Raw genomic sequence first — 24568 nt, 5'->3', positions numbered from 1 at the left:
TAGATATTGCTGCAGTGGAATACAAATTTTCTGTAAGGTAAATGGAGCAAAAAGGAAACACATGAACAATATGAAGGCCTGATGACACACATCCTAGAATACTCAAGGAGCTGACTGAGGCGATATCTGATCCATTAACGATTACCTTCAAAAAGTCACAGGAGATGGGAGAGATTCTAGAGGACTGAAAAAGGGTAAATATAGTGCCCATCTATAAAAAGGGAAATGAGAACAACCCAAGGAATTACAGGCCAGGCCACTATGACCCCCAGATCCCTTTCCATAGTACTCCTTCCTAGGCAGTCATTTCCCATTTTGTATGTGTGCAGCTGACTGTTCCTTCCTAAGTGGAGTTCTTCGCATTTGTCTTTATTGAATTTATCCTATTTACTTCAGACCATTTCTCCAGTTTGTCCAGATCATTTTGAATTTTAATCCTATTCTCCAAAGCACCTGCAACCCCTCCCAGCTTGGTATCATCCGCAAACTTGATAAGTGTATTCTCTATGCCATTATCTAAATCACTGATGAAAATATTGAACAGAACCGGACTGGAACCGGAAGGAGTACTGTGGAAAGGGATCTGGGGGTCAAAGTGGATCACAAGCTAAATATATGTTAACAGTGTAACACTGTCGCAAAAAAAGCAAATATTGTTCTGGAATGTGTTAACAGGAATATTGTAAGCAAGACACGAGAAGTAATTTTCCTGCTCTACTCTGTGCTGATTAGGCGTCAACTGGAGTATTGTGTCCAGTTCTGGGTGCCACATTTCAGGAAAGATGTGGACAAACTGGAGAAAGTCCAGAGAAGAGTAACAAAAATTATTAAAGGTCTAGAAAACATGACCTATGAGAGAAGAATTGAAGAAGTCGGTTTGTTTAGTCTGGAGAAGAGAAGGCTGAGGGGTGACATTTTAACAGTTTTCAAGTACATTGCTAAAAGGAGGAAGGAGAAAAATTGTTCTCAAACCCCAAGCATAGGGCAAGAAGCAAAGAGGCTTAAATTGCAGCAAAGGAGATTTAGGTTGGCCATTAGAAAAAACGTTCTAACTCACAGTGCTTAAAAAATGGAATAAATTTCCTAGGGAGGTTGTGGAATCTCTATCATTGGAGGTTTTAAAGAACAGGTTAGATAAACAGCTGTCAGGGATGGTCATGTATATATATATTGCAACAAGCACTAATTAAGGGGATGAGCATCTCCTGTCTATCTATCTATCTTAGGCACTTATATAGCCCCAATCACTATAGTATCTGAGTTCCTCACACTGTCTAATGTATTTATCTTCAGAGCACCCCTGTGAGATAGGACAGTGATATTAGCTCCATTGTACAGATAAGGAACTGAGGCTTAAGAAGGATAAGTGACTTACCCAAGGTCACAGAGGACATCTCAGGAGCATCCTTCCTACAAAACACTGAGGGCCCTGAACTATTGAGGCATTTAATGGGGCTTGAGTGTTCTAAGCACCCTGCAGGACTGGGTGCTAAATCAGCTGCAAAACCTCCTGAAGGCTTTTATTGCTCCGTTGATTAGTGTCAATTTACAATCCAAATACAGTCAGGCCAGGATAATGCATTCAGGGTACTGCATCTGAATGTTCCTTTAGTATATTTAAACAAATCAATTACATTAGCAAATGAAATAGAGAAATCGAGTAATCTGACTGGCTGACAGTGAGTCACGCTCACACAGATGTGTTACAGTAATTCTACTTGCATAATGACAGCATCTTATTTAAATAATAGGAATCACTATTCCTGACTGAAAAGCAAACAGCAAAGAAAGATTGATAATGATTTATTTTATTATTGTGTAAATGAGAGTTGTCAGGAAATACACTAAGCTAAAAGGTACAAATTACTTTATAGTTATATTATTTGTTTCCAATGGAGCTATATACTAAGTAAAGGAACCATGAAATATCATCTAGGATTTGGCAATCACAACATAAATCCTATCACCATTGTACAATGCTACTACTCCTTTGCATTAATCACCTGATCTTAAACTGGTTTACAGGTATTACCTAAAAATTACACTAACCCTCCAATGTACGTAAGGTATTTATTGTGCTCACAGTTCACCTGTCTCAGAGATAAAATGTGGCAGGTGTTAACCGTTTCACAGCAAAACAGCATCAGTAGTTTAGGTTAGGAAGTGAAGTGAGGAAAAATGTTATATTCATCTGAAACTGTAAGGATGATTTTAGGTGGCATAATTTGGGGATTGGTCCTACTCTGAGCAGGGGGTTGGATTAGATGACCTCCTGAGGTCCCTTCCAATCCTGGTATTCTATGATTCTATGAAGCTTATATGAAACATGATACAAGTAGATCAGCGGTTCTCAAACTGTGCTCCATGTAAATGAAACGGCACTAGCTCTCTTCCATATTTCTAGTTGCTTAATTTAATTTTGGGGGGAGGGATAGCTCAGTGGTTTGAGGATTGGCCTGCTAAACCCATCCTTGAGGGGGCAATTTAGGGATCTGGGGCAAAATCATCTGTCAGGGACGGTACTTGGTCCTGCTGTGAAGGCAGGGGACTAAATGACCTTTCAAGGTCCCTTCCAGTTCTACATTTCTATGCTTCTATGAATTTAGTTACCTAAGTCAGCATATAGCCATAACATTGATGTTAACACCATGCTTTCACAAAAAGTGCCATGGCATCTTCACTTGATCACATTATCATAGAAATACAGGGGTGGAAGGCCCTTTGAGAGGTCATCTAGGCCAGACCTCTGGGCTGAGGTATATCTAGAGCGTCCCTGACAGTGACTGTCTAATCTGTACTTAAAACCCTCTCACGATGGCCATTCCATGACCTCCTTTGGAAGCCTAGTCCAGTGCCCTTATACTCAAAGTTTTTCCTATTATCTAACCCAAATCTCCCTTGTTGCAGGTTAACCCTGTTACTTCTTGTCTTACCTTCAATGGACATGGAGAACAACTGATAGCTGTCCTCTTTATAAGCACACATATTTTTAAACTTATCGGGTGCCCCTTCAGTTTTCTCAATACTAAATATGCCATTTTTTCAAACATTCCTCACAGGGCCAGTTTTCCTAAAGCTTTTATCATATGTATGGCTCTCCTCTGGACTCTCACCAATTTGTCCACATCTTTCTAAAAGTAGAGAACTGGACACAGTATTCCAGTTGAGGCCTCACCAGTGCCAAGTAGATGTTATGTCATACCAAAAAACAAACAGCAAAGTAACCCCTAACACCATATTGGGGCATTGTTTCAGTACTGATCTAATTTAGAGGGAAGAATTCCTAAATCAACAGCATCACTTTGACAGTTACGTGTTTCCTATGGACTTTGGAATGACCATGCTTATCTTGTAAAATCTGAAAGGATCGTAGCACAAGATAGTATACTTGCAGGCACAGGATTGCATGAGACCACAGAAAATGCCTAAACCATCTCTTCACATATTAGATCCTTTCAAAGAGTAAGAGTGGGTTGGGTTTACATTGGGTTCCAGGCTTGGCCAAGAAAACAAAATCTCATTGCTGCAGTGAACCTACGGTCAGCCAGCCTTTGCAAAGGGGGAATTGCACGTGTATTAAAACAAGATGTCTGAGCCCTAAAATTTGGATAACTGCAAAATACATTCTATTATTCATCTATGAGACATTTGTATTTTTGAGATCACTTTGAGCTTTGGATTCCTCTCTCAGCACTGGTGAGACTGTAGACACAAGCAAAAGCAGCACCATTTTTATTGTAATATTTACTTTTTATTGAAAAAGCAAGATTGGGAGTATTTCATGCCAAAGTGAAACAAAGTTCAGTGCAGCTGTGGGGGAAGCACTCTATAAAGCTGCAGCTGCAACAATGTCATCAAAGAAAAGACCTCCTAGTTTTAAAACATAAACAGATAGACTGCCTGTGGCTCTCAGCAGGTCATCATTCATGACACCACAGGAGAGGTTTCTAGAGCAAGAGGAAAGATCCATAAGCAAAAAATAATAATCTACAGGCTTTAGACTCTAAGGACTCAAATCAACTCCAAATTGCTTCTGAGGATGCCAGCCAGTAGAAACTCCTGAACTACGGAACTATAGCATATTCTCAGAGAAAGTTTTCCCTTGGTATTACTAGGCTGATCAAACCTGTACCTTTCCAAGAATCAGCTTGGACTCAAAGCAACACCACCAGGTGACATTCATCCTCAAATGGAAGGCAGTTATTTACCTGGATGAAGTAGCATGTTTGAAGTAGTTTTCACTGGAAAAAAATATCCAGCTAAAGAAAAAAATACCACTGGAATTTAGAGTGCTCTGTCAGGTACTTTAAGTCAGAAATTAAATGGTGTAAAAAAAAAGATTTAATGAATCATATCAAGACACTCAAGCATTAAGCTAAGTGCTTAATTGGAAAGAAACCAACTAGTTTATGAAGAGTCGAGTACAAAAAGTAAATAAGCAGCATTAATAGTGAAAAGGATGTAAGATTTTTAAAAATGCTCAGTTTAATCATCTATTTAATACTATTATTGACACAGGTAAAGACATTTGCTTCTTAAAAAGGTGTATATACATTTTTAAATACAACAACTCTCTCTAGTTTTAAAGTGAGCTTGATAAAGCCTCTGTTCCTGCTTCCATGGACTTCACGTGAGCAGCATCCTATTGCAGGAAATAGGAGGAGGGAAAATAAATTAGAACATATCTGGCTGAGGCATGCTTTCCATTTCCATTTTTAAACAACAGGGCAACAGAAGAGTAAAAATAATAAAAATAATTGGAAGATATCATCCATGAACTAAAAAGATTTGACTGGAAATTTATTTCAAAATTTGCAAGTAAAAACAGTTATAAAATGCTTCTTTGTTTTCACTTGTTCAAAGCTGATCAGCTAGGACACAGCTCTCAAGTAAATCTCTGTCAAACACAGAAAAGTAGGTTAAAGGTAAGCTATTTTTGTAATTGTCAAAGTTGACAAAATAACAAGAAATTTAAATAGTTGACAATACTGAGGTGAAAGTTACGTGGCCCTGTAAAGGGGCGTTGTGAAAATAAGGTTCATGAGTCTGAATATACAAGAATACTGTAACAATAGATTTTGACCTAAATTCTCTCCTCCAGTGTGAAGCCTGAGCACAGGGCTATGTGCTAGGTAGTTGTGCAGTAGATGAGAGAAGATGAAAAAAAAACCCCTTCCTTAGCCCCTAGGCCGCCAATTTGGGTTGGACATATTCTTGGAGGTTTCATCACATGATATAATCCTTAATTAAAGATTAATCTTTGATTCCTGGAGACTCCAGGGCAATCCTGGAGGGTTGGCAACTCTACATAGCTACAGTGACCTTTACACCTCCTTCTCTGCAGGTGCAGGATCTCTATAGTAGTGGATCTTCTGATCCCACTCTTAGCCCATCCATACTCTGTCCTATACCCTGGTTTATATGAAACTCCACAAAGCAGGGCTCTGTGCTGTGCAGCAGAGCGAACCCCTGCCTGGCTCAGTACATTTGACTCCCCCACCAAGCGGTGGAAATGCAGCATTTCCACTTATAAGGGGCTCCTCTGAACCTGTAGAGGAAGGGACTGGATTTGCCTCTTTGGGCCCAATCTTGCAAGCACTTACTACTGGATGTACTCGCATTGAAGTCCTACATCTGATCACAGAAAATGACTATTTCACTTCAATGGAATGACATACAGCAGTATGGATTACTTCTGGACTCAATTCAATTTATAAAACTAATTTTTATAGTGTACCTAGCAAGCAAACAATGACTTAAAACAGAAAAAAAATCTACAGTTGGTAAGTTGAGTATAGCTTTAGATACAAGTGAACATAACTGTACTTTGGACATGAGTGATAAATTAAGAGCACAAGAACAGTTATACTGGGTCAGACCAGTGGTCCATCCAGCCCAGTATCCTGTCTTCCGACAGTGACCAAATGCCAGATGCTCCAGAGGGAATGAACAGAACAGGGCAATTACTGAGTGATCCATCCCCTATAACTGATAACTTATAACTAAATATCAATGATAAAATAAAATCAAGGAACTCAAAAAGATAGAAAGAGGATTACACTTTACCTTTACACCAAATATAACCAATAAATAAGTAATCTTTAGTATAAGGTGCAAAGGTGTCATATAATTTATGTTCTGTACAGAAGTCCCTTTATTAGCTGACTACTCTAATAGGAATGGAATAGCCTTATAATTCATAAATCACAAGGGACCACTAGTGAGTAGAGGAAAAAACCACACACAGTAAAACTTTTTTTTTATTTTTAAATATATGAAAATGAACCCAATTCCAACCTTTTTGGGTGCCTGTATGATGTTTAAGGAAAAAGAGGATTTTATTCATAGACTCAACAGTCTATCCCTTAAAAAGTTAAATACCCTCTCATAATCCCTTCTCTAGGTCATCCAACCCCATCCTCTTCAAATAAAGGATAGAGTTATTTTATTGCATAAATAAGACAAATGTTGTGGAAGTATTTATTTTAACTATTTTGGTAACTAGAGCCTTTTTTTTGGTTGAAAATATGTAAATGAAATTGGCTCTTGAAAGAGTAACACACATAGCTTTCAGTGAAATATCTTTTTATAATATCTTTGTAAGGCTCATGTTTTCTGCTGTAGAAAAAAATCATACAATTTTGGAGTCATACAGCAAACAAGTTAGTACAAAGAGACCATCTGTTACAAAGTTACACATAATGGACCAGATCCCCAGATATGCCAGAGTAGTACTTGATGTGTGTGTGGAGGGGATACATAGGTGGCTTTACGTTGGTCTCCAGTTATGCCTGACACATACCCTCTCTGCCTCCAATCACTCATTGTGTCCAAGGGGTGGGACGGAGTGGGTAAAATCAGATGGAGGATTCCCCATTTGCTAAGGGAATCCTCAGTTGCAGCTTTAGATCAACTTTTAAATCCCCTCTGTGCCATTGGAAGGTGCAAACAGAACTTAAAAAGAAGATCTGCCCTATGACTGAGAAAAGAGAAAACTATAGATGGTTTATGCAAAAGTAATTAATCCAAGTTGATCATGCTGGACTGATTAAACTTTGAAATGATTTATGCAGTAATGTGGATTACATCACATTAAATAAAACATTTTACAATTACTGTCATACTTGCCAATATATCTAAGTTTATGTACTCAAAATAAAGTCTGAGTGAAGGAATGTCAATAGTTTACTTTGAATTATATGAATTGCTGGAATACATTGCTGATCAAGATATGCGAGAGAACAAAAAACATGTATAGATTCAAAATGGAAACCTTCAACTTTACTAATATTTACTTTAATAACAAAGGGGAGCACCTAATTCTCACCACTGTACCCCCCAATACCAGGCATTTAACTTGAGTCCACTGAAGTGCTAACTGGCCTCATGTTATATAACCAATAGTTATAGGTGGATTCAGCCCGCTTCTCAATGCTCCTGTCCTCATTCTGCAAGGGGGAATGAAGGTACTCATGAGGGGTTCCTCCGTTTGCAAAGACTTACCGTCTCCTCCAACCCTGATAGCTTACTCATGTATGCCTCTGAGAGCTGCATTGCACAACAGCCACAAATTGTGAGAAAATTACTAATTCCTCTTACTAAATGTACAACTTTAAATGTTTGCCTACTCTTTTATTAACCTAAAAATGGACTCCCAGGATGATGTGAGGGGGAACCTCCCCACTGCCAGACACCATGTCAATCCTGTCTTGAGGGAAAAATTCCTTCCTCATCTCCCAAAAAACCAAACTGGTCAGACCCACAGCGTATGAGAATCACAGTCAAGGATAGGCAGGGTGGGGAAACAATGGCAGGAAAATGGCTGCTATTTGCCCATAATGGCTTTACATAAAGAAGTGGAGAAGGGCAGAAGAGCCCATTAGGTCTCTTCTCCCCACATGGCCTGGTAAATGGACAACAGGGTGGTGGTGAGGTAACCTCTTGCATTCCCTTACCTCTCCCCTTTCAACCCAGGCACAGTCACCATGCGCATTCTGGTTGAAGGGGAAGGAAGGGAGCCAGAAAAAACAAGGTTCCAGAGCTGCTCAGCTTACCTCTTCTTTCCCCGATGCAAGGGGCTGCCTACCCTATGCTAGTCTGATAAACAACCCCCCCCTCGCACTGAAATATGGGTGAGGGGCATTGAGGGAGCATAACCTGAAAACCCTTATTCATATGAACAGTTTACACCCGTGCATGTTATATGATTTCGGGTTGGCAGTCCGAAATCCACAGCTTGTGGATCTCACAGTAATTTTCTTGATGCATGGAAAGGTTATAAATACAACATAGCTACATGACAATGAACATAGCTTTGACACACCATAATATTCAATAGTCATCTTACTATAGAAGGCTGCAATTTAGTCTGCCATTCCCTACCCCATTTTGATTGGTTCTGCAGTCTTTTTCTCAGCAAAAACTCACTTTTGATCAGTGTTTAGCCTGAATAATGAGTAGAAAATCAGTCTAATTCTTTGTAGATTAAAACAGAGCAGAGATACACAAAGAATAAATGGAACAGCTTTTACTTGTTTTAAAGACAGAATTTCATATTCTTGTAACTTTATTATAGGGCAGTTGTAATACACACACACACACTTAAGTTTTCTCATATAGTTTCAACTAAATAACTCAAGTCAGCATGATTTAAAATTAAATCAAATTAAAATTAAAATAAGTATTTAGTCATTCCTGTCATGTTTTATAATAAATAAAAACAAAGTGTACATAATTAATGTATTTTTCCTGCCCACTAGCATAGTTTCACTCCTATATTGGGGAGGGAAGCAAGGGGGGCAGCTCTAGTCTGGCCAATGGGGCCACACGTTGGGGGGGAGGGCAAATTCTGTGTCTGCCAGAGGCTTGCAGTTTGGCCATGTTCCTGACTCCTGCTTTTTGATTTAAAAAAAAAAAATAAAGATCCAGTAGTACAGCTTGGAGATTTATAACGCGGTATGAAACTGTGGCAGATAATGAAATGAAAGAGAAGCCCACAAACAAATGCTCAAGTTAGCAGCTGTATATGCTGAAATATGTCTCCACCTAGCAGGGCCTAGCAGCTGGAATACTGTACTCTCCCAACATTATGAAAGCCATCGATTTTAATTTAATATTTGAAAAATGATCATGATAATACCAAAAGTTTTATGGACTAGAAGGCATTTCCTAAGCATGGAAAATCTTAAGCTAATTTCTCTATCATACATTCACACACAGCACACTGCTTCAGCATGCCTTGTTCAATAGGGAGAAAACAGGAAGAGCCAGGTGCACCAACTCATTTTACACTACAGTGTTACATAAATCCCCTACTTAATGCTTTGGGTTTATATTGCTCTTTGAGCCGGGTAAAGGAGCAGTGTGAAAATGCTCCTAAAGCCTCAATGTAAATGTTTCTTTAATCCTATTAAAGCCACAAAACAGGCCCAGCTGAATGAGCAGGAAAATGAGCTAAAGAACTCTCAGTGACCCCGTTACCACTGTCGCTCTTGGCACTAACCTATTGGTCAGAAGTCCACCCTGACCATGGCATGGGTGATGTAGTATAGTTTGGCTTCAGGCCCTTTTCACTCATGCGTACATATTGGCCAATAGCGATTTTTTGCATAGCATCATGTTTCATATTGTTACCTCAAAGCTGAATGATCAAAACACTGCTGATACGGAAATAATAGATGTGATTGAGCAGTCTAAAATGCATCTTTGTGGCACAGACAGATTACACGTATCTTTGTGAAAAGTGTTTTCCCCAAATATGGCAGTCTATTCAGCCAAAAATGATACAGCTTTATTGCTTTTCTTTTAAAGTCAGGAGAGAGAAAAAAAAATAAGAAAAATACTCAAGGTGACACCACACTTTAAAAAATGGGAAACTGCTCCTTTAAAATGTGTTGGTGGTAACACTTAGGGCTTGGACTCTCATTAATGTGGCCCCTGGGAAAATATAAACACTCTTTCTGAAATTAAATCTTGAGTTTGCCCACCACAGTCTTGTTTTCAGCTTCAGCTGCTGGCACTTCAGTCTGCAATTGAGGCCTTGGATCAAATGCCAAACCAAACATTTGGGAACAAGAATGGTAATGACACCCTATTTTGTTCTAAATCACATTAAAACATGTAAAATAAAGCAAAACAAAATACAAGACAACACTGATTTTGAGGGTTTTGTACATAATCTGATTTTCTACACCTCTCCCACTTCCCTTTAAACAATAAATTATCAAAAGAAAATAGTACTGAATTATTGAAATCAAAAACACACTTATGAACAACAAAGTGTTTCTAGCATCAAGTGAAACTGATGACTAATGAATGATACTGAACAGTATGGATTATATCTTAAGGCACACTGAAATCACTTAATTTACATAGTTTCTGATATATGGATTTTTTGCTTAAAGAATATAAATCTTACAATCACTATTATAGCGTAACTCATGAGGATTATATTTACAAGACTAATTTTGTACACAGTACAAAGACAGGATCAGTATCCACCATGGATTTCAGGGAGGGGTAAACATCGTTAACTTAATTGATCCACCTGTGGATCGATAAATGAAAGTTACTCACCTGAAACTGTAGTTCTTTGAGATGGACCCTGTGCATTCATCCTCATGGGATGTAGAAATAGAGCAGCTGCTGGTGGAATGTTTCCTAGGAAGGTCCACTGGAGTGCTTGCACCCCTTTTTCCTTCTCTCCTCTCAGTGATACTCAGTGCTATACTCACAAGATGCAGGGCTCTATCCTGGGAAGCAGTGACTCTGAAAAGGATTTGGGGGTTATAGTAGATAATAGCTGCACAGGAGTTCCCAGTGCAATGCTGTGTCAAAAAGGGCCAATGCAATACTTGGATGTATAAACAGGCCAATATCAAGTAGGAGTATGGAGGTTATATTATCTCTGTGTTTGGCACTAGTGCAACCACTACAGATCTATGTCCAGTTCTGATGTCCATAATTCAAGAAGCATAAATTGGAGAAGGTTCAGTAAAGAGCCACAAAAATGACTAAAGGATTAGAAAACATGCCTTATAGTGAAAGATTCCTGATATGGAGCTCCATCTGCTTAGCTTAACAAAGACAAGATGAAGGGGTGATGATCACAATCTATAAGTACCTTACACCGGAAACAGAAAGTTGATATCAGAGGGCTCTTCAATCTAGAAGACAAAGGTATAACAATATCCACTGGTTGGAAGTTGAAGCATGCACTAATGACCAAGTGACACCTCTGCAGATGCCTGCAGTAGGTCTGTTCCTAAACAGAACTACAGAGGTGGACTGAGCTCTGGTGGAATGAACAGCCACACAAGATGGAGGTGCACCCTAGAAGTTTCATAACATTAGGATGCAACCTGAGACTCATTTAGATAGTCTTTGTGAGGAAAGAGGAGTTAGCAATGGAGACAAAGAGTCTGAGAGAGGATCAAAAAGTTTTAATCCTGTCAAGAGAGAAAGTGAGGGCTCACCAATCAACTCGAGTATGCAGACTGCCCTCTTCCCTTGAAGCATGAGGTGTAAGATAAAAAAATAGTAGTTGGATGCCCTAACTGATGTGGAAGCCTGTGGAGACTTTAGGTAGAAAGCAAGGATGGGGATAAAGAGTCATCTTGCTTTGGTAGAACACTGTGTAAGGTTGATCAGCTATAGGAGACCCAGTTTGCTCATTCATATGACTCAGATAAGGAGGAATGCAGTTTTAAGGGACAAAGGGAGAAGAGAGGAACTCCCCATGGGATCAAATGACGTTTTTCCTCAAAGTTCTGAGGACAAAATTAACATTCCACAGTAGAGCGGGCTGTCTTACATGAGAAAAGAGGTTGGTTAAACGCTTCAGGACTCTTGTAGTGCTAGAGTGAGTGAAAACTGGAAACCCCTCCAATGGTTGGTGGAAGGCTTTAATGGCAGCCAGGTGGACCTGGACAGAGCTGAAAGATAATCCCTGGGTTTTTTAATTCAACACATAGTTCAGTACAGTAGAGAGAAAGAAGACTCAGATGGAGACAACCCCTGTCGTGTGCACCAATGCTAGAAATGCTTCCACTTCTGCAGGCAGGTTTTTCTTAGGACAGGCTACCTACTGTTCAGCAGCACAGAGTACATCTCAGGACAACAGTACTGTTATTGGCTCAAGAGCCATCGAGGAACCACGCCTGGAGATATAGCAATGAGAAATTGGGGTGGGTTATATGGCCTGAGGTCAGAAGGTCTGCTGCCAAAGAGAAAAAAAGAGACGATCTCAATGCTAGTTGAATCAGTTGTTGAAAACGTACTGGCCTCAACCATGTTGGAGCTATAAGGACAACCATTGCCTTTTCCTGTTTCAGCAGATTTAGGACTTTGAGAAACAGAGGCATTGGAGGGTAGGTGTCTAGCAACCTGCCCCTCAAGCGGAAGTGATGGCATTTCATTTTGCATGATGTCAAGAAAATTTTGGGGGTGCCCTATGTGAGACAGATCTTCCAAAAGATTTCAGTTCCCATTCATGATCCTGATGGAAATACCCACTCAGAGCATCTGCCTTGTGTTCTGCATAGCTGGTGAGTATGCCACAGATATGTCAATTTGATGGGTTAAACACAAATTCCAGAGCTTAATTGTTTCTGTGCATAAGGATGGGGATTTTGCTCCCCCTTGGCTGTTGATGTAGTACATTACCGTCCTATTGTCAGTCACGATCCTTATGGCATGACCCTTGATCTTGGGTAAAAAATGATGGCATGCATAGTGGGCTACCCATAGTTCAAGAATGTTGATGTGGAGCAATGATTCCTGGGGGGGGTCCACTTGCCCTGTGCTGTGAAGTCCTGAAGATGAGTTGCCTAAACTAATATGAATACTTCTGTGGGGATAATCCTTCTGAGAGGTAGATGGAAATAAAATATCCTGAGGAAGAGCCTGAAGAGGTTCTTCCATCAGTTGAGACTTGAAGTCCTTCTGGGAAATGGACACTCATTTGGACAGGCGGTGTCTGACGGGCTTATAAACTGTTCTGAAAGAGAGTTAGAGACATCTTGAGTGAAGCCTAATACGGTGTGTTACAAATGTGCAAACAGCTACATGGTTGAGGAGTTGTAGGCAGGACCTCACTGTAGCCTCAGGACTCTGCTACACAGTAGATAAGAGACTAGACATCATGTTGAACCTCTCTATAGGTAGGTATCCACTGTCAATTATGGAGTCTAGTGTGGCTCTGATTAAGTCTAACAGTTGAACAGGTAATAAGTTAGGTCTCTCTGCACTGAGGCAGAGGCCCAAGGAATGAAAAAGAGCTAAGGCCTAAGAAGCTGTCCTTGAGAAGCCAATCATCCAAGCATGGTGTGACATTATTGATATAATCTAGGATCATATAGAATATGGATGCAACCAAGGTCCTGTAGAGGCACCAAATCTTATGTAAAGGGAGTCATATAAGGTGTCTAAGACCAAGTTATGAGTTGCTGGTTATGATTATGCTGTCTATATGCATGTATCATTTTGTAGTTGAAGTTATGAGTATTGGCTCTGTACTGTCTGAACTTCAAACTTATGCTATGCTTCTGGGAGACATCTCAGACAAGTTGGTGTTATGTCTGCCTAGCCTGCTTGATGGCCCATTAAGGACCAGCTATATAACTGACCCATTGAGAGAAGGCAGATATGCCTTGTAACTCAGTAAAGTATGCAGGAACTCGCCCATGTGACTCCAGACTCCATTTTCCTGTAATTTTCCACAGTAAGAACAAAGAGGTTCTTACACCTGAAAAAACTATAAAAGACTGATGCCTCATTTCCGTCCTGTCTTCAATCCTGCTTCTTACCTCTGGAGGAACCTTGCTACAAACTGAAGCTCTGAACAAAGGACTGAATGACCCATCCTAGCGGGGAATGTATTCCAGAGACTTGATTTGAGCGTGCTATTTACTCCATCACTGCTACAAGCCTGAACTAAGAATTTTGCCATTTCTGTATGTAATTGATTCCATTTAACCAGTTCTAGCGCTCATCTTTATCTTTTTCCTTTTATGAATAAACCTTTAGATTTTAGATTCTAAAGGATTGGCAACAGCGTGATTTCTGGGTAAAATCTGATTTGTATATTGACCTGGGTCTGCGGCTTGATTCTTTGGGAGAGAACCTTTCTCCTTTATTGGGGTTGTCATGGTATAATTCCCCACTCTGAACCTTAGCGTCCACAAGATGGGGTACCAGCATGAATTCTTCTAAGCTTAATTACCAGCTTAGAACCTGTAGCGCTGACACCAACCAGTGTGCCGGGTACACTCTGGTCCCCCCAAAACCTTGCCCGGGGAACCCCAAGACCTAGACCCTCTGGATCTTAACACAAGGAAAGAAAACCCTTTCCCCCAATGTTGCCTCTCCCAGGCTTCCCCTCCCTAGGTTACCCTGGAAGATCACTGTGATTCAAACTCCTTGAATCTTAAACAAAGAGGAAAATGCACCTTCCCCCCTCCTTCTCTCTCCCCCTCCCAGACTGTCCCTAAGAGAGACAGTAATCCTAACACAGAGAGAAATTAGCCTCTCTCTCCCCCTTCCCTCCTTTCTCCCCACCAATTCCCTGGTGGATCCAGACCCCGCCCCCTGGGGTCTCACATCAGAAAAAAAAAACATTCAGGTTCTTAAACAAGAAAAGGTTTTAATTAAAGAAAGAAAAACAGTAAAAATTATCTTTGTAAATTTAAAATGGAATAGGTACAGGGTCTTTCAGCTATAGACACTGGGAATACCCTCCCAGCCTAAATATACAAGTACAAATTAAAATCCTTTCAGCAAAATACAAATTTGAACTCCTCCCAGCCAAATACACATTTGCAAATAAAGAAAACAAACATAACCTAACTCACCTTATCTACCTAGTACTCACTATTCTGAACTTATAAGAGCCTGTATCGGAGAGATTGGAGAGAAACCTGGTTGCACGTCTGGTCCCTCTGAGCCCCCAGAGTGAACAACCACCAAAATCTATCAGCACACACAAAAACTTCCCTCTTTCAAGATTTGAAAGCATCCTGTCCCCTGATTGGTCCTCTGGTCAGCTGACAGCCAGGCTCACAGATCTTGTTAACCGTTTACAGGCAAAAGAGACATGAAGTACTTCTGTTCTATTAACCCTTGACTATCTGTTTATGACAGGGGTGTTGGATTTCATAACCATTCATCCCCAAGACGAGTGGCACTGGTGGCGATACTGGGAAACTGGAGTGTCTAAGGGAATTGCTTGTGTGACTTGTGATTAGCCAGTGGGGTGAAACCAAAGTCCTCTTTGTATGGCTGGTTTGGTTTGCCTAGAGAAAGAAAAACCCCAGCCTAGGGCTGTAACTGCCCCGTTCAAGCAACTGGCCCTGAATTGGCTCTATCAGTTGGGTCCCGCCAGAACCATGTCATCACATATGGGAAGATGACTATTTCCATCTGGTGGAGATGGAAGGTAACCACCTACAGAACTTTTGTAAAGACCCTCAGTGGGATTGAGAGACTGAAAGGGAGGACTCAATATTGGTAGTGGTCATCTCCAACAATGAAGCATGGGAAATGTCTGTGAGTAGGACGCATAGTTATACACAAGTATGCAGCCTGGAAGTCGAAAGACACTAAACAGTCCTCTGGATATAATGATGTTTTATAATCACTGCAAGAGATCCTGACTCTCTATATCAGGATGAGAATGTTCAGAGTCTTGAGATTCAGGATCAGACTCCATCCCACTTTTCTCTTGGGAACCAGAAGGACCTGGAGTGAATTTGGACAGAACCAGTCTAATGGGTCCCTGTTATGGTGCCTTGCTCTCAAGCTAGGAGGCAGGCCACTCAGGTTCATCATGTTGGGTTAGGTCTGGAGTCTGTCCGAGCGGCAAGAGCATCCCAATGGAGCTGCACGATTAACAGTGCCTACCAGGCTTTAGCCTGGGCTTAAGTAGCTCCAGTAGGCAGTCCTGAAACAGTCTATCAGGGCTGGCTTTGGCCTGGGCGGACTTTAGGCTGTCAGCAAACCAGGCAATCTTTTAGGGCTGGCATTGGCCTGGGCGGGGCTCAGGCAGCCAGCAAACACACAGTCTTTCGGGGGTTGGCTTTAGCCTGCGTGGAGCTCAGGCTGCCAGCAAACAAAGTCTTTAAAGGTGAGCGGTAAGGGAGCTCCTGTCCAGGGCTAGAGCCTTGTTGCACCGTGCACGGGGTCAGGCACTCGGGGCGGGATGGCAGGGGGACGTGGGCCCACCTTAATCCACTGCGTCCCAGCCCAGGGCCCTGGCAGGGGCAGGATTGGCTGCCCCTGTGTTGGTGGGGATCCATGAGGATTTATTGGAAGGGAGTGCTTACCACTCAATTCTTGGCTCCTGATCCTGTGCAAAGTCTCCCTGAGATGATGAAGCTTTCTGGGGGGGATGTTCCCTGGATATTATACATTGCACATCTTAGTGGGCCCTTCTAATACAAAGGCACTCTTTAAAACTGGTCTTCTCAGGGGACCCCAGGGTTTCAGAATACCCAGTGCGGTGGGGCGTATGGAAAGGGAGCGGGATCGAAGGGGTGTTCCTGTCTAGGTAGGCAGGGAGGGTGATGACTAATTCCCATAGTTTCCCCAGCAGGGTACATTGAGAGGATGGAGACTGGAAGGTAAAGATAGCTGAATCCTGGACCAGGATGTCTAGCTCTAAAGATGTATCATCATATGTGCTCAATGAAGGGTGAGAGGTGTCTGTACTGGCAGTCAAATAGGTGCCTGCAGCCAAATGGGAGTTGGTCTCCAAGTTTGTACCAGTTGCCCAGTTTTTGTGAGGAGACGTGGTAGGACTTCCTGGTAAGTAAGTGCAGGTGGGCACCCAGAAGGGCATCCTCTCAGCCTCTGAGAAGAGGGGAATCAGGTTCCTCTGCCATAGGGAAGTCCTCATGGGAGAGGAATGATGGTGGTTCCAACAATCGGGTGCAGCAATCTCAAGCTAAGGTGAGTCATGAACACCATCCACTAGTGGATGATGTTAATAGCGAATGAGTGGTCTGTATGCTTCTTATGCCTGTGACATTCAGAGGATGCTAAAGCTGGGGCAGGTGGTTTATTGGAAGAGTCCCTGTGTCTAGAAAACTCCAAAAGATATTGAGGCCAGTGGCAAATGGGGTTGTTTGTTGAAAGACTTCTCACTATGCTGAGTGTTAGAAGGCCTTTTTGGCTGTACTGGGTCCTCAGTGCTGGAAGTAGGAGCCTCACTGGTACTTGGAATGGGAGGCGAGGTCTCCTCAGACTCTGGTCTCTGAGAAGATTTTATCCTAGCACTTGGATTCTTTTTCAGATGACAGATTTCTTCTTCTGAGAGTGCTGAGAGGCCTCTTAAGTTGTCCCTTGGTCTTTGCACACTGGAGCCTGAGCCAAAGCAGAAGAGCTCACTGGAAGACTCAGAGGCTGAGGCCAATATACAGGTGGGGGGGGGAAGGGAATGAGTGGGCAGAAATCAGACTCCGCAGGTTTCAATGAGCACTCGATAAGGACCACCTTAAGTCTATCCTCCCTCAGTTTCTTCAATCTGCTCTTGTACCTGGTGCAGACCATGCACCTTGATGGGATGTGGGACTCTCTAAGGCAGTGAAGGCAGCTGGAGGGGAAAAGACCTGCAGCAGATCTAGCAGGGATTGAAGCCTGGGATTTTGCACATAACCAGCAGAGGAAAGTCCATAGCTGAGGAAAGCCTAAAGGTAATGGATGCCCTAGCCACAGCCACCCCAAAAAAAGTAGGAATGTGGGGGAATAAAGGCACAAACTTTAAAGAATACTAACATAAAATAAGATTTAAAAATACATGAACAAAGAAGCACTGATAGCTAGAAGATAAGCTAGTGGGCATCACAACTCTCCGGCTGCAGGCGGCTGAGAAAGAACCAGAGTGGCAGCAGGTCTGCCTCTCCCTATATACCTCTGGTTTGGAGCATGAGGATGTGTACGGCGAAGGGATGGATTCTCCAACACTGTTGAAGAAAAATCTCCAGAAGCATGAAGGAGCATGGGTGGGTGCACACAATAATGTGGAGCACCCATAAGACCAAAAACTAGAAGAAGAATAAAAACAAATAAAATACTTCTATAAAGAAAATAAGAAAATTTCTAACACTAATCCCACCAACCTAAGAAATCTATCTAAAGCACTGAGTCTTCAAAGAAGTTAGTTTGTCTGTTGCCACAGTTGTGAGGAACTGAGACAGCTGACTCACCACACCCACTTTTATAGTCTCGCCCTCAGAATGTCCAATAACAGTGTGGTAAGAGACAGGAGAGGGTGAGAGAGCATGCCAAGAGGCACTGCTTTGAAACATACCACCATCAGGGATATACACCTATGGTGCAAAGACCACTCAAAGAACAGGATAATATAACACTCTATACTGCTTATTCCTACATACTTCATGTGACTGACAATTTCTCTTGACTGTTAGTTTTCTACTTCCAGGAGTAGACCTTAAAAGCACCATTGGCATATGTAAGTTTAAGTGCTGTCAAATAACAAAAGGTCAGGTTGTGACCCAGCCTACATGGCCATGGAGTGGCCCTCCACTCCAATTTGCTGAATCCCCAGAACTTTTGGCCTGGGCCTATGGGATAAACACATGCAGCATGCCTGCTACTCCCTCCTTCCAGCAAGCAGATGAGCAGAGGGCATAGGATCCAGAGCACTGCCCAACACTGCACTGGTCAGCAAAGCTGATCAGGACTCCTAGCAAATTTTTACACACCCTGGGGCAAAGAAGTTGAAGGGAAGGAATCATATCTGTACTTCTCTCAGGGCAGTGCAGCTACAGGTCTTATACAGGGCAGACTGTACATGCAGTTTAGCTCTTAAAAAGTTATTTTACTAATTTTTAGTAGCCCTATGCTAACAGAAATTTACTATTCATACTAATACATTAGTAACTATTTATCAGGCTTGCAAAATTCTAATTCTTTATTATACGGAGTAATTTTTGAAAGGTCAGCAAAATATCATTAGTTTTTTTCATTATCAATAATCTGATCAGCATCATGCTAATGAGCAGGCAAGAAGGTTTTGTGCTTGGGCGAGTAATTTTTTATAATAATTTTGCAAGGTTTAACTAAGTAGTAATAAAGACAGATTAAGCAGATGAAGAAGTCTATCAAGAAGTCAAAATTAAACAAAATGTCCAACCTAAATTTAACCATACCCACACCACAATCGCAGCCCTGCATACTTTAAATCCATGAATATTAAACACAAAGTGTAGCATTAGAACTCAAGAAATAGATTTTACTTGATGTTTTTCACCACAATTGTGCACAGATTTATCTCAAAAGATGATCTGTAATGGCTAGGAACATAGAAAGTAAAGTATAAAGAAAAGTAAAGGTACAGTTGATAATCGGTCAAGAAATGTCTATCAGGATAAAAATAAAAAAATTCAAGTAGAGTAAGTTATCTAATAGGCAGCCAATTTCATGATTTCAGAACAGATGAAATGTAGATAATTTCCGTGCAAGTCAGGTTTGCAACAGCTGAATGTTCTGTCAAACCTTATTTGGCTAGAAAGCCAGTAGGGATATAAAATCACCTAATCACAATGTGCCAAAACTATGGATAACAAATTTGAAGGCTTAAGTATGAGTGTGATAAATATGGTTCCAACCTAGTAACTTTCCCTATGTATGAGATTCACCAAACATGAAGTCTAGAGGGCTTTTTTGGAAGATAAAAAGGGATTATAAAATAACTTCTGAAATAAAGAATCTGAGTGCTACTAAAAGGAACAGTGAGAATAAAATATAAATGATATTTAGGGCCAACAAGCAACTTTCAACTCCTGCTAAGGTGATGTTTGAATAGGTTTTTTGATCATTATCTTGTTTTACAAGTACATTATATAGCTATAGCCAGTCACAGCTGGCAGACAGACATCTTTTGTTTCCCTTTTCCTGAGCCATTTTTGCTCCATAAATTTGATATAAGCCTAAACATAAAAGCATTTTCAAAGTAGAATGTGCTTATGAAGATGATGATCTATTGTACATTAAGGAACTTCCCAATACTCCTGCCAATATCAGAAATTGAAGAACTGAAAAAATATGCCTACTATAATAACAAAAATAAGTAAGAGAGAACTTGTCATCAGATTTGTTTAAGAGACTTTATTGACCTCCTTTTCCAATCATTTAGATGGAAAAATAGCAATGCAGTTATATAAGGGGTACAGATATCTTCTAATCTGGCTAACCTTTATGAGTGAATTACACTTGGTTCGTCAGACAATTTCAGCAACCAGATGGAATTTGCTGCCTCTCCTCAAGAGGGTGGATAAATGGAACAAACAAAAGACTTCCTCTGAATTATGTTTCTCTTTCAAGTAGCCTCACAATCTTCATCCTTAGTGATTCAAAATCAAAGACACTATACTCCATTTAAAAATCTCTCAAAATATTAAAGAATGATATAACCCGTAGATAAGTGTGGCAACAGTCTCTCTCCCCTGTTTAGCAAAATTATCTCTTTAAGGAAAGGGTTTGGATATCATATCAGAAAACGTTGGCATTTTCATTAACTGTGATGTGGCACTTTCACTGATGAGCATCATTCCAGAAGACCTGTAATTCACAGCGCATAAAAATACTTCCTAACCAATCTTGCTCTATGCTAACATTAGCATCATGTGCAGATAGGAAGATCCATTCCTCCCCAGGGAACATGGACTGAGATATGATATAACTAAATCTGAAAATCTAATTTATGAATGAAGAATGAAAAAGCATTTATATATACCTCCCTTGGAGTTTCCTTTAGGAATTATTTATATAGAAGTTATCTTTTGGTTAACATTAGAGGAAATGAATGCTTTTCTTTATTTCAAAAATTTATTTTCAGCCCTGCAATAATTCACTCCTCCTTTTCTTTCTTATATATTATTTTACTTCATTCTTAGGAAAAAATAATTAATTCATAATAATTGATTCCCAGATATTTCTATTATGCCTAATTCATGTTTGCCCGTTTATTATATTAAGTGTGCAGTATACTAAAAATATAGAACAATCCATATATATATATATGATCCCCCCAAAAGAAGAGATTGAGAAATAAAGCTTAGCATTGAGAAACTGACTTGACAAAATCAATAGGTTGAATATGTAGCTTTTAAAGACCAGGTCTATTCACATCTGAATTATTTGGAAAATAATCCTCTAAATGCCATAAATTTGCAAGTATTGTATATGAATTAAAACCAAGAGTCTGCCACAACGCTTTAACTTGTGTGACAACTGTGCTTTACAAGATTTTCACTGTAAATATGAATAGATCTTTCTGAAATCCCATACACCCACTTTACAAATGAGACCTGAATCCTGCAACCTCTCACCTATGCAGAACTCCTTGCAGAACTGGGGCCTTGAACAATACTCCAAGGCTTCTGTCAACTACTAAAGCCTCCTGTATTATCCATGAAGCTCTAAGGCCTTGCAAATCAGAATAAGTAGAAAAAGCTGAATTTTTCTAGGACACTCGAATGCTAGTACTCCAAGTAAAGTACAAAACAAGGGTACAACCTCACATCCCTAAAGAGGATCAACATCCAGAGTGACATCTATCCTGGTTTTGCACGATTTCCAATGCTATTCTCACACTGGCTTCAACAGAACTACTGGACAAGACAATAGCAAACAGAGTCAAAAGGAAGATATGGATAGAGCACAAAATTCACTATCACCCAGCTTTGCCCATAACAGCAGAAAATGAAGGGCAGGGAATGAGCCTAAGAAGTAAAAGAAAGTGATAAGCATGGAGGGGGTATTCTGAAGAGGTCGAGAGAGAGAGAAACTAGATCTAAACAACAAGGTGGAAGAGCCTAAACCTGGATACACCCTAGTGAGGAGGATGTGAAACAAAATTCTTTAAAATGCTTAATGCACAATCTGTTCAATAATTCACTTACGGACACTTAAAAGACAGCTGTGAAAAACTCGGTGGCTTCAGGTTGCATACTTCTGGCAATCCAATTCCCTTTTTTTTTCCCTCTTTGAGTTCATGTGAGTTTAGAATCCCTGGACTGATTCTGCAACTGAATCTTTATTATAAAACAGACCTATTGCAGAACAGATTGTAGGGTTGAGACTCCTTAGTTTTAGATTCAAATGAAGGCCAAAATGCAAAGGTAAACACGTTTGAAAACACTAAGTTAAATCTTATTTCATATTAAAATATTCAAATCCACAAGTTTTACATAGTTTGAATACACAAATACAAATTGGTCCAGGTTTGTTTGAAAGCTTCATGAAACTTATTAAGGACTGTGTTCTGATGTCCTTGCTCACACCAAGTAGTAAATTACTTTGAGTACTCCCACTGAAGTCAATGGACAAGAGTGGAGTAAGGTGATGTTCAGTGTAAGGATATCAGAATCTAGTTCTGAACTTTTTTATCTTTATATCTAGGTAATTTTTGAGAATCCCTCATCATACCAGGCTAACTTTTCAAAAGTGACTAGTATTCTGAGTGACTCAATTTTTAAGGGTCCAACTTGAGACATTTTTAAAAGGGGCCTGGTTTTCTGTTTTGCATACTCAGCACTTAATGAAAATCAATCTTTTTAAAAGGCTCTGAAGCTGGGCATCCTAATGACCTCACTTCTGAATATCTTGGCCCAGGCAATAAATACACAAAACTTTATCTTTAGGGACTGAGCTCTCTCTCCCAACTCTAGGATTTTGCCACTGCTATTTAGTTGGTTTCCTTTTTTGTTTTATTTAAAGAAATCTCACTTCTCTTTTTTCCTTTCTCCTCTTCCTCATTGTTAGTCCATCACTTATTTATTGGAGAAAGATATATGTTAAAAAGTAAGTTTGAGGAATGTTGGAATCAGACTTGGACAGATATTTGCTGGTATGAAGTTCTAAGCACAAGATGAATATTAAATAATGTGGATTGAATATTGAGTTTGGAATGAAACTTGCAAAGTCTCAAGTGGTCTTATGATTTGTTGACTCATTACTGATGGCAAATAATTTATGCAAAAAATAATTCGATTTTTTCCCCAAAATATTAGACATTAAACTCCTCTAGACCTGAGAGCCTTTAAGATTTCTCCCATTTGCCAGTAACAAATGGCTTTGGTGACAGAAGTACTTGTAGCACAAAACAACAGTGTTTAACTGAAAAAAACTATTGCCAAACTATATTTCTTTTCAATATAAACCTGTTACTCAACTGATATACTATAAGAGTGAATGGCAGCAGAGAATGCACATAACTTTTCAGGACAATCAGCAAACCACAGGGTTGGATTTTGAAAGAGTTACAATAGATAAAGAGATTTTCTACTGAATACTGTTTAAAAAAGAAAACTCTTCCAAGAAGGAAAAGGTCTAAATTGGGGGGTGGGGGAGGGAGAGAGATATGACAAGATATAATATGGCCTCAAGAGAAATTTATTGGCAAGCAGAATTGCAAAGACAAGTTATATTTTATATGGACTGGACTTGATCTAAAATAACGAAGGTACAAAGAAAATGATAAATACTAGAACTGTGGTAATAGTAGTCAAATCTAAGATTGCAAGGTTCAATTGTGTAAATATAGTTGGAAGAGCTTTCAAGCAAATTGGAATGTAAGATGACATCAGATCCAAAAACAAGAACAAAAAGCACTTTCTGTAATGGATAAAGGGCTTTAACTCCCTGAAACCCAAAGGAAAAAACACCTGGTAAAAGTCATGAAAAAGTTACACTAATGAGAGGGGTCACAGAACTGGGAACCATGACATCCTGAGTTCTAAACCTGCATCTGGCAGATATTCTCTGTAGCCTTGAGCAAATCACAATTTTTGTCTTCTCATGAATTAATTTATAATCACAACACTACGGAAGATATGTTTGTAAAGAACTAAAGGTGTGATTCTGCTGCCCATGTCCATGTTAATCAGTACCTTACTTCCTCTACAAGTAATTCAGTTGAAATCAGTAATGGGACTGTTTGTACACTAAGTTACTACCCCATTTGAGTAAAGATGGAAGAATGTGTCCTATAGAGATGCTTGTTAGGATGGCAAATTTTGACTTTTTCCAAATGTGCTAATTTAAAACCTAAGGGGATATAATCACAATTCTTAGATTTATATAATATAAAATTAATCTTATTGTAGTACCAGACATCAGTATGTATTCCTACACACCCTTCTCTAGATAAATAGCACCATGCATAAAGCCATTCATTTATTGAAATGAGGGCGGAATGAGAACTTCTAATTTCCCAGAAAAAGCACCTTGTCACAGAACTAAAGAAGTCATTCCTCTACTTATGGCTGGAAGAAACTCTTATCTTGAGCCAAAGTTCTTCAGTTTACAACATGAAAGACATGGTTAATGCCAGATTACAGAGACTCTTAAAAATAAATAAATACTTTTTTGAAAAATGTGTCCTTCACTTGCTATAATACTGGAAAAAATTATCTATTAAATACCAAAATAAAAAAAATAAGTCCTCTGGACATTCATACTTTTGAAGTGTGCATTTTTATTTTGGCAAATGTTAGTCAGATAGAGACAACGTTTGGTTATGTTCTCCAGTAAAGGTTATGAAGCACAG

At 39.9% G+C, this 24568-nt stretch overlaps 1 protein-coding gene across 3 annotated transcripts in view; it reads right to left on the bottom strand.

Moving 5' to 3' along the window:
- The window catches only part of CCDC91 (coiled-coil domain containing 91), a 335613-nt gene that overhangs the window by 17821 nt on the left and 293224 nt on the right, over positions 1–24568 (bottom strand). Inside the window, exon 13 of one of the 3 annotated variants that reach the window (XM_050966054.1) lies at positions 10682–10767. The exons of the other annotated variants lie outside the window; for them this stretch is intronic. Coding sequence (XP_050822011.1) covers positions 10747–10767 — 21 coding nt within the window. The 3' untranslated portion in view covers positions 10682–10746. Of the gene's footprint in view, positions 1–10681; positions 10768–24568 lie in introns of those variants that run through there. 3 annotated transcript variants of the gene reach the window in all.

This window comes from Gopherus flavomarginatus, chromosome 1 (genome assembly GCF_025201925.1).
Source record: "Gopherus flavomarginatus isolate rGopFla2 chromosome 1, rGopFla2.mat.asm, whole genome shotgun sequence".
Lineage (NCBI taxonomy): Eukaryota > Metazoa > Chordata > Testudines > Testudinidae > Gopherus > Gopherus flavomarginatus.
The sequence above is the reverse complement of the archived record's forward strand: the minus strand, read 5'-3'. Positions and strand labels throughout refer to the sequence as shown.